Source organism: Lichenostomus cassidix, chromosome 27 (assembly GCF_008360975.1).
Source record: "Lichenostomus cassidix isolate B80296 chromosome 27, HeHo_3.0, whole genome shotgun sequence".
NCBI classification, from domain to species: domain Eukaryota; kingdom Metazoa; phylum Chordata; class Aves; order Passeriformes; family Meliphagidae; genus Lichenostomus; species Lichenostomus cassidix.
In genome coordinates this window covers 2,829,983-2,840,353 of record NC_139507.1, presented here as the reverse complement: position 1 = coordinate 2,840,353, position 10,371 = coordinate 2,829,983, and the positions used below count along the sequence as shown (strand labels likewise).

The following is a 10,371-nucleotide window of genomic DNA, read 5'->3' as shown; positions in this document are numbered from 1 at the left end:
CCGCGGGGGCTGCTGGGAGTTGTGGTCCGGTGGGGCTCCTGGCGCGACAGGGCACGCGAGGGACTCGGGGGGGGACCCGGGCAGGGCGGGGCGGCCGCGGGCAGAGACTCAGCAGAGCCGGGGCTGGAAAAATAGAGCTTTTATTTCTCGGTGGTGCGGGGAACATGGGAGAGGCGGGGCGGAACAACACGAACTACAGCGGCGGAGGGGCGGCAGCGGCCGTGACGCCTCGGCAACCCGGAGGCTCCCGGAGGTCCCTGTGGATCCCTGCCGGAATCCCCCCGCCAGATCTCCGCCGCCCGCCGCTGCTGGCCCCGCGGCTCCCCGGGGCTGCGCTGCCCCGCTGCGTCCCACGGCCCCGGGCGGGGCTGCCGGGCCCGGCCGGGTAGTAGAAAATGCCCCGTGGGCGAAGAGTATAAAACCGTATCAAAATCCCTGCGAGTGTTCCGAGTGAGGCGTCCCGGGGCACTCCGGGGGCGGCGGCAGGGCCCCCCGGGCAGGGTCACCCGGAGCGAAGTCCCCCGGTGAGGGTCCCCCCGGTGCCCGCGGGGTCAGTGGGAGCTGGTGGAGCCGGATCGCGGCTGCGGGCGGGCGCGGGGCCAAGCCCCGGCCGAGCAGCCGGGGAAGGAGCGGGCGGAGCGGGGCGGCAGCGAGGGAGTCTGCGAGTCCGAGCCCCGGCGAGGGTCGGGGCCGGGGGTGTCCCCCCGCGGCGGGCGCTGCCCCTCGGCGCCCACCCAGGGGTGCAGGGCGGCGGCGTGGGCAGAGCGGCTGCGGACGGGGCAGCGTTTGGCCCGGGGGCTGGCGGTGGGCGAGCTGCGGGAGCTGGGCAGCACCGGGGGCGAGTGGGGCACCGGGGGCGAGGGCGGCGAGGGCCGGGAGGGCGGCGGGACGGCTGCGGACAGGCGGCAGGGACAGGCGGGGTTCTGCGGGGTGCCCAGGTGACCCTTCAGCAGCTCCATCATTCCCTGCAGCTCCCGGCTGAGGTGCGAAACCTCCTGGTTGAGGTGGTTGATCTGGAAAGGGACAGAGAGCAGTGAGCACCGGCCGACGTCCCCGGGGTTTTCGGGGACATGCACCCACCTGTGGTCCCCACCACACCTCCTGGTTGAGCCTGCAGATGTTCTGCTTTATCTCCTCTGCCTCCATCACCAGGGCTGGGCCGCCTGTGTCAGTCCCTGCTGTGGAGGACACAGAGAGTGGCGGAGTGCATACCCAAGCCTCCCAGCCCCACTCTGGCCTTGCGCAGCAGCTGCTGGCAGTACCTGAGCTGGGGGAGTCCCTTGCCGCACTCAGCGGCGGGTCCATGTTGAAGCAGAAGGTTTGTGGCTCTGATGTCCCTCCGTTGTCTTCGATCCCATCCACAACTCTAGAGCAGGAGGGGGTAAGGGCTGCCCTGTGTCATCCCCTAACCCCTCTGCCACCATCTGAACAGCCCCCCAGGGCCCCTCGCAGCCTGGCTGGCACAACCCGCAGCAATACCTGGGACTGAGGTCGGGTGGGCCGTAGGTGTGCAGGGAGGGGATGAGAAGCTTGGCTGGCCTCCTGCCCACACCACCATCCCGCTCCAGGAGCCGGGTGTCCCGCCGGCACTGTGGAGAGGAGCTGCGGCCGCGGCTGCCGCGGGCTGGGGAGGGGCAGCTGTGCCGCAGAGCTGAGACCTGGCACAGGTCATCACCCAGGAGGCTGCTCAGGGAGCCACGGCGCACTGAGCTGCTCAGCTGGGGCAGCAGCAGCTTGCGGCAGGGGGTGCTGGCAGCCGGTTGCTGAAAAACCTCATCGGGCTCCTCCTCAGCCTCCAGAATGGAGGGAAGGGGCTTCTCCGGGGCAGCACCGCTCTCCGGACGAGGCTGCGGGCGGGCAGGAGGTCAGGACTGGTCCCAGGCACAGCAATCCCTGCCCCGTCCTCCCCCATCGCCTCGGCAAGGGACGAACCTGTGGCGCCTGCGACAGCCTCGGGGCCCGGGAGTAGCGGCAGAGCCCCTGCGGGGAGAGCAGACAGTACCGGTTCAGCAGCAGGAGGGAAGCCCCGCACACCTCCACGGGGACCAGCCACGGGCCCGCAGCCCCCCGAACCACTCGGTGCCCCCCTGGACAACCAAACCTTCCCCAGCCCCACACATCAACTTCAGCACCAGCCTCTGCAACCCCTCACCCGCTCTCCTTCCTCTGCTGCTGCCATGACAATGATGAGCTGCCCAATCTTGGCCTGAGTGTCCTGAGCCAGAGCCGAGGCTGCATCCCAAATCCCAGCTCCAGCTCAGCCATCAGAGCACCAGCTCCTTCTGGAGCGTGCAGCCAGTTGGGGAGGGTGACGAGGCTTCTGCTGAACCTGGCACACACTCCTGGTATTCTCTACTCTTGGTTTCTTTACACCCCTCCTGTGTTACGGGCATGGTGGGTCTTAGTAGGACTGTTTGGGACCTAGAGACTGACCCCCCACACCACCTCCACTGGGCCAGGGGGGAAATTGGATACCAGGGAGATACTCCAGAGGAGCTCCAAGCCTATCACAACAGAGGCGAGGGAGGAAAAGTGCAGCAGAGCCATTTCTGCAGCAGAACATCCCCTTGGCTGCTGGAGCTATCAGACTAAATCCACAGCCCCTGGCTGCATGCTGCTTTCTGGGGGACTTTGCCCTGGCTGGCTCTCCTGCAATGCCCTCCCAGTTCTCTCCACCCTCATTTCCAAGTCTTCCATCTGCCTCAACCTCCTGCATTGCAAATGCTCTTTCTGCCAATTCCCTGGGTTGCACAGAGCCAGGACAGGACATACCTGCAGGCCAGGGTGGCAGAGCTGCAGCCCATGCCCTGGCCTTGGAGCCTGGGGACTACTGGCAGGGAACACACAGACTGTCCTTCCATGGCCATGCACAGCCCCAGGCCAGGGCTGTGAGGATAGGAAGGGTCCTGTGAAGGAGGACACGCACCCACCTCCATCTCGCTGCCCTCCCGCAGGTTGAAGGTCAGGTCCTGGTGTATGTCGGCTGTAAACTTGCTGGCATACTCAGGATAGAGCTGCAGCACTTCACAGAGCCCTCTCAGCCCAATGTGCTGCAGGTCACAGTAGGTAAGTGCCTTCACATCTGCATTGGTCTTGATCACCTGGTCCGTGCTGCACAGGTCGGCTCCAATCAAATCCCCTTTGCCTGGAGGAGGGAACCAGGGATGGGCTAGTGACATGAGCCTTGAGCCCCTCACTCTGCCAAGCAGCAGGAAGGGCTGGGGCAGATCCCACGCCACCTGCCCTCACCCAGGATGGCCAGGACTACGTTGTCCTTCAGCACCTCGAGGGATCCGGAGCAGACGAAGTAGTTGGCCTGCAGTGCGTCACCCTGGCGCAGCAGATACTCCCCCGGAGCACAGAAGGAGGTCTTGATGTGGAGTGAGAGTGAGCGGAGGCAGCCCCGGCTGGCCGTCTCAAAGATGGGCAGCTGCAGGATGTCCTTGTTGAGGTGCATAGCCACATCTGCCCGCAGCTCGTCGGGAAAGTCGTGCAGCAGCTGGGGAGAGGAGCCAGGGCTCTGGGCATGAGGGGCAGGAAGCAGGGAGAAGCTTTCCTACAGCCCGGCAGCCCCAGGGGACAGGTCTCCATCCAGAGTGGGGAATCTCGCTGCTGAGCAGCCCTGGTGTCTCAGCAGTGCCCAGCAGTCCCGGCTACCAGAGGCAAGCCCTGGCTGTGGTAATTGGCTGCACTAATTGGCTGCTGCTGCTCCATATGCCTGTCCCGCTCCCCATGGTGGCAGGATTCTGCCTCAGACTTGGTCTCGCCAGCCAGCACCACTCTCACAGCTGGCCCTGCCAACCCCATCACCCCCACCCTGGGTGCAGACTGGGGCTGGAGGGGGCTGGCCCAGCCCCACCAACACCTCCTACCTCATTAGCATCAATGCCGTTGTTCACCGACCAGGTGGTCTGGAAGTACTCCAACATCCTCTGCTTGAGCTGCTGGGGCAGGTGATGGACACGGATGAAGTCCTTGAGGTCCTTCATGCGAGTGTGGTAGAGCGAGCGGCGGGAGTACATGCGCTGGATGATGGCTGTGACATTGCCGAAGACAACGGCGTGCATCAGTGCTGGAGGCAGGAGGGAAGCGTCAGGCCCAGCGAGGAGCAGCTGGGGCAACAGCATGGGGACCCTGCTCCCCAAACACCAGCCCAGGGCTGTTTCACAGGGCACACGTGCCCATTGCCTTCCCCGGTGCCCTGCCCAGGACACAATGCTCTGGCAGACAGAGGTGAGTGCCCTGCCCAGCCCCACTCCTCGCCTCACCCCCAATGAGCATGGTGCAGATGGAGAAGATCTTCTCTGTGTCAGTGTTGGCGCAGACGTTGCCAAAGCCCACGCTGGTCAGGCTGCTGAGGGTGAAGTAGAGGGAGGCGATGTAGGCGCTGCGGATGGAGGGGCCCCCCATCGAGTTGTTGATGTAGGGAGCCTCCAGCCTCTTGCCCAGCTCGTGCAGCCAGCCTGCCAAGCACAGCGTGGGGTTAGCACTTGCAGGAGCCAGCTGTGAGGGCTGCACCCCTGGCACTGCTACCCCACAGCAGTGCTCTCTGCCTGCAGCACGGGGGGACCCCAGTGCCCTGAGCGTGCCCCCACCCCACACTCACCAATGTCCCAGGTCCGGGGGTCGTTGCTCTCCAGCTCGTTGCGGCCGATGACATACCAGATACAGGCCATCCAGTGCGCCAGCAGTGCAAACATGGACATGAGCAGTGTGAGCACCATGGCGCTGTACTGTGAGTAGCGGTCCAGTTTCTGCAGCAGCCTCAGCAGCCGCAGCAGCCGCACCGTCTTCAGCAGGTGAACCAGTGAGGTCTGGGGGGCAGACAGGCAGGTGAGCCTGGTGGAGCTGCAGGCAGGGACAAGGGACCCCAACACCACCCCCAGGGCAGGAACCCTTTGCCACCCCAAAAGCTGCCAGGAGGGTCATGGGCTATAGGGTGTGCCAGGAGCAGCTCATCCCCAAGCAGCTTTGCACCCCTGTGCCCAACACTCAGCAGACAGCCAGGGTCACAGCTTGTCAGGGCACTGAATATCCCCAGGAGATCTGGGTGCTGGAGAGGGGCAGGGAGGTGGGCAGTGGATTTGCTATCGAAGGCTTCATTTGTGGCAGCAGCACTCACCACAGTCACATTGAAGATGTAGAGCAGATCAAAGGGCAGAGCAGCAATCAGATCCACAAAGAACCAGGTGGCCACATAATGGATGCAGATGGAGCGAGGGTCGTACACAACCTGGCCCGACTGGCTCACATATGTTGTCCGGAAGTTCAGGATGATGTCTGCCACAGGAGAGCAGGACCAGTCCTCACCACCCTGGCCATGGCTGGCAGAGCTGAGCCAGGGTCCACAACCAACATCAGTCTCACTTCTGGTGTGCTCAGGACCAACAGCAGCAGCACAGCAATCCCAACTCCCATCTCCATCACCCCTCATCCCTGCCCCACCATGTCCTCTATCCTGGATCAGTGCTCAGCCCTGCACACAGACCTACCCAGGATGAAGAGCATCTCCACAGCGATGTCACTGACAATGGTGCTGCGGGCAGCTGAGAGACTGTCCTCCGTGCCCGTGAAGCAGACATTGTAGGGAACAGTGATAGCCACGTAGAAGGTGGCCAGCAGGATCAACCAATCCCAGAGTGCCTTGAAGATGCTATAGTGGAGCAGGATGAAGCGAGACTTCTGTACCGAGGCCACCTTGTACTCGGGGATGGATGGCTTGTTCTCAAACACATTCTGCAGGAGCAAGAGTGGTGGTACGTGGATGGTGCAGGGGCCATCCCACCCGAAGAGTGAGGGCCACCACAGCCACCCCTCCTCCTGAGTCCTGCCAGCCAGCTGGCAGCCTGTGATGCCAGGGTGATGGACACCCTTTTCCTGCACTGAGGTCACCCTCAGAGATGGGCGCAGAATGCCCAATTACGTCACATCAATTAACGCGATGCCAATGCTATTAACAGTAATCCCCTGGCGATGCCAACTGCTGCCTTGAACCATCTCAGGTGCCAATTCACATGCTGGGGCAGAGGAGAGCAGTGGTGAGGACAGACCCAGAGCCATCCCCTGCAAGCCCCCAAAAGTCAAGACTGGTGCACTGACATCCTTTGCCTGCTCTTTAGCTCTGGGGCCCAGCATCTCTCAGACCCTCTCTCTGGCCCCACAATTGCAGGTGGTGCCCAAGGACCCTGTACTGGGCACCACAGCAGTGTGAAGGGGCTGGCACAAGAGTGACTCTGGTCCCTGCCCCATCTGGCAGCTCCACAGCTCCTGTGGTAACAGCGCTCCCCAGAGCCAGCACGGCTGTGCTCAGAGCCAGCACTGGAGTTTCCTGACAGTGAGTGTGTGAGGAGAAGCACAGCTCTGCCAAAGCTACCAGGTCTGTTGTTTCTACAGCAATTTCTGGGCACCCACTGGGTTCTCCTGCTGCCAACCACACACATGTGTAGCCTGGCTACAATGTGGCTGCCAGGGCTGGGGGGCATTTCAATGCCTGGGAGGGATGTGCATGGGAACAGCATCCTGGTGAGGCGGAGCTCTGCTGGGAGCTGCTGCAGTGCCAGTTCACCACCACCCCAGCCTGGAAGGCACTGGGCCAAGCTGAGGGTCCCCCAGGTCCTTACACGGTTGATTTTCATCTCGCTGCGGTCCCTCCGGACAAACTGGCTGCTGAGCCGGTTCAGCATGGTCCGGCCCTGCCTCCGTGCAGCCCGCAGGTGAGAGTTTCCAGGCTTCTTGCTCCTCTGCTTCTCACTCCTCTGCTTCTCTGCAGTGGACAAGCACACTGAGTCAGTGGGAGGGCTGTGCCATGGGTGTACATGGCAGGCAGGACCCACCAAGAAACAGGGAACCCTTTTGCCGCATGGCCACTGCACACACTGCTCCTTGAATCCCATCCCCATTCTGCAGCCATGGCTCACCCTCCTTCTTTTCACCCGGGTAGCTCCTGCCCCGGCTCTCTGTGATGTCCTTGAAGGAGAAGAGGAAGAGCACCACCTCCCCCTTTTCATTCTTGATGGGCATGATGTCCAGCAGGCACCAGAAGGCAGCTCCTGCATGGAGGAGAGTTGGTGAAGGCAGGGCAGCCCCACCACCACTAAGCACCTTCCTCCAGGACCATGACAGGGCCAAATCCCAGACGGAGCTATGGCCAGGGACCCAGCCCCATGTGCCACTCACCACCCTTCTTGTAGAAGCAGACCTCGGTCTGGTACTCCTGCCTGCTGTCCAGTGCCTTCTCGATGCTCTGCAGGATGGGCTCACTGGTCTCAGCCCCACAGAGGAAGCGGCAGCTGCAGTTCTTCTGCATGACCTCGGTGCGGGCAAAGCCGGTGAGGTCGCAGAAGCCATCAGAGCAATAAACGATGGGGAAGCCACTGCGGCCCTGCGCATTTGCCAGGATGAAGTTGCTGTCTGAAAGGAGACACAGCTGCCCCCGAGGCCTTGGGGCCACCTCAGGGGGCACAAACAGCAGCCCAGCTCTCCCGGTCCCCCACGTGCACCTCTGAAAAGTGCAGCCAGATCTCCATCTGGCTGCTGGCTGCCCACCGCTGCTTCCAGAGCTTGCTCATCCCCTATGCTGCTGCCCCCAAGGCCCCAGCCCGGGCAGGACCCCAGCCCCATGAACTGGAAAGGGAAGGTGCCCGGATCCATCTCCCGGCCCCCATCACCCACGCGAGGCAGCTCACGCCTCCCCCTCGCCCTCGCCATCTGCCACTTCAGCTCCGCCGGGGCTCAGGGAGCTTAGTGGGAGCAGCAGCTCCCGGCTGGGCACATCCAGCCCAGGGGTGCCCAGCTGTGGTGCTGAGATCCCCAGAGGTGTGGGGAGCGAGGGCACCAGCTGAGAGGGTGGGAGAAAAGCTGTCAGGAAGTCAAGGGCCAGTGCCCAGCTGGCATGAGCCAGGGATGAACTACAGCATCCTTGGCCTCTCAGCAACACAGAGCCTCCCCAGCATCACCCAGTCCCCACAGGGGGGTGGCACCAGGCACAGTAAAGCCCTCGCCAGCCCTGTGCCCTGCCCAATCACAGAAAGTCTGTTCTGCCCCACAGCCCCCAGCCAGTGGGACAGATGGGGTAGTGTTAGCAGGCTGCCAAGGAAGCAGGTGTGCGTCTCGCATGGACTCCAATGGCACCCAGTGTTGGGCACATCAGGGTATCCCCACATGGTCTCCAGAGGTGGGTGCCCAGCACAGCACCCTTGTACCACACAGCCAGGATCAGATAGATGTGCTCTGCCCCCTCTCACAGAAGAAAGGAGCCCAAGGTGATACCTGCACACCGTGGGCAGAGTGGTGCCAGCGTAGGGCAAATGCAGCAAGAGGCTGTGGGAGGTAGGGGAGGGAATGACAACTGCAGGCAGCCCTAGCCGATGGGGGTGCCGTGGGGCCACCACAGCACAGCTCAGCTCAGGATTAGCTCGGAGAATCAAAAATAGCCTGAAGCTGTGACTAAGGCCACATTTTGGCTCTGGGAAGCCGGGATTATGGTGATATCCAGGATATGTTATTAGAACAGAAAACAAGGGTTTGGATTTGGGAGTGGCTTACTGAGCTGGAGGATGTGGCCCTGGCGGGATTGGCAGACCCCAGCCATGGTGGCCACTGTGCCTGGCCGGTTGCACTGGGACCCAGAGCAGAGGCTGCCCTGGAGAGGTAGGGTTAACTCCCCACAGGGTATCACTGCGCTAAACCCCTCTCCATGGCAGATAAAGCCGATAAGAGACACATCAAACCCGCAAAGCCCCACACTGTTTAAAAGTGCCCGGAGGCTGTTTGGCAGCTTTGGGCAGGGGACTGCCAGGGCACTGGAGGCAAAGCCAGGCCCCTCGGGGCAAATTCCCAAGGCTTTGGTCGTGGTGTTGCAGGCAGCTTCCGCGGGGACTCTTCCCTTGGAGAGCCAGATCCAGGAGCTCTGCCCCTCTGGAGGGACATCATGAGGCACGTGTGGCTCTGCCCTGTCACCTCCAGGCGCAGCTCGGTCGGAGTCAGGGAAAAGAGACTTCTCACACATTGCAGCCCCAAAGGTAACATCCCAAATCCCAGCTCCCCTGGGCAAACCCCCTGCACCACCAGGGCTGCCCCGTGTCATTCCAGGCCAGGAGACAGCTCAGCATCGCAGCAAACACATGCTCCAGGGTGCTCCAAGTGCCTCGATGGCGCCCCGGGAGGTGGCTGCAGGTTCCCAGTGTCATGCCAGTCCCTCACAGCAAGGGAGGAGATACCTAGCCATGCGGGCAGCTGGCCGGGGAGACACCTGCTCCAGGTGTTTGTGAGGGGAAGCTGAGGTCGGTCCTGAGCATGGCCCGTCCGCGGGTGGCTGCACGCTGCTAGCAGTGCTGGAGCTAGCATGTGGCTCCCGGGCATCACCCATCCTGTCTTCAATCCCTCCCGGGCCCGGCACATGGACACGGAGAGGAACTCAGCAGTCGGCAACACGGGCACCACTCGGGCACGGGACAGGGCAGCGCGGGGGCCCGGGGATCCCGGGTCAGACCGGGAGTGTTGAGACCGACCGAATCTCCCTCACCCCTTCCGGGGCTCCTCGCGCCCCTCCAGCCGACACCGGGATCTGTCCCTGGTGCTGAGCGCGGCTGCGGCGACACCGAGCGGCACCGGCGGCGGGAGCGGGGAGAGCATCGCTGGGGCCGCCCGGGACGCGGACACGGGGAGTTCCGGAGCACCGAGCCCGGATATGGGACGGTCCCCGTACAGCGCGTGGGTGGTCGCGCCGGGCCGAGTCGCGGGGTCTGCGAGGCCTGACCGAGCCCTGTCCCGTTCGCCATCCCCCGCGGGCAGCGGCTTCCCCCACCCGGTTTCCCCCCGGCCGCCGCCACAGCCCCTCCCCGGTCCCGTCCCAGCCCTACGTGTGCCATCGAAGCGGGTGGCGATGGTGTCCAGGAAGGTGTTCTGTGGCGCCAGCAGCCCTTTCATCACCGGCATCGTCCCGCCCGACCGGCCGCCCGCCGCGGGGCTGCGGCGGCGGGGCTGCCTCCGCCGCCCCCGGCCCCTTCGCAGCGCCGCAGGCTGATCCCGGCCCGCCCGGGGCTCCCGCCCCGCCCCCGCCCCGCCCCGGCACCGGGAGGGGCCTGGGCACCGTCGAGCACCGTCCCCCGCCCGCGGGCAGGGCGATCTGTCCCGGGCGGGGCACTGGGCTGGTGGCGCCGGGACCTGCTCGGCATTGGAGCCGCCGTACCGGGATGCACCGGGAGCCGCTCGGCCGCGGGAGCCGCTCACGCCCGGCCCTCCCGGGCCCACGAGGCTGCAGAAGAAGCAGGACTGGCCTCACCTCGGTTCACCTCTGTCCTGGTACTGCACTCAGGCAGCTGGTCCCGCGCACGCCCCAGTGCAGGTGCCACAGGTGATCCCAGTCCAAGT

General features: G+C 64.0%; 1 protein-coding gene across 6 annotated transcripts; it reads right to left on the bottom strand.

The window, feature by feature from the left end:
* Window positions 1–124: 124 nt before the first annotated feature.
* On the bottom strand, window positions 125–10,036 carry KCNH4 (potassium voltage-gated channel subfamily H member 4). 6 transcript variants are annotated; one of them, XM_085083581.1, is made up of 16 exons: window positions 9,861–10,036; window positions 7,177–7,410; window positions 6,918–7,049; window positions 6,621–6,763; window positions 5,493–5,736; window positions 5,123–5,280; window positions 4,607–4,814; window positions 4,269–4,463; window positions 3,873–4,072; window positions 3,250–3,499; window positions 2,931–3,145; window positions 1,933–1,980; window positions 1,480–1,847; window positions 1,263–1,366; window positions 1,081–1,178; window positions 125–1,013 (listed from the first exon to the last, which is right to left on the bottom strand). In XM_085083581.1, the coding sequence occupies exons 1-16, from the start codon at window positions 9,934–9,936 to the stop codon at window positions 552–554; spliced, it is 3,135 nt and encodes a 1,044-aa protein (XP_084939707.1). In that variant the 5' UTR covers window positions 9,937–10,036; the 3' UTR covers window positions 125–551. The 6 variants fall into 6 exon arrangements, with proteins under 6 accessions (XP_084939707.1, XP_084939708.1, XP_084939709.1 ...); XM_085083582.1 differs by having other exon boundaries at window positions 1,099–1,178; XM_085083583.1 differs by having other exon boundaries at window positions 1,099–1,175.
* Between the last annotated feature and the right edge of the window lie 335 nt (window positions 10,037–10,371).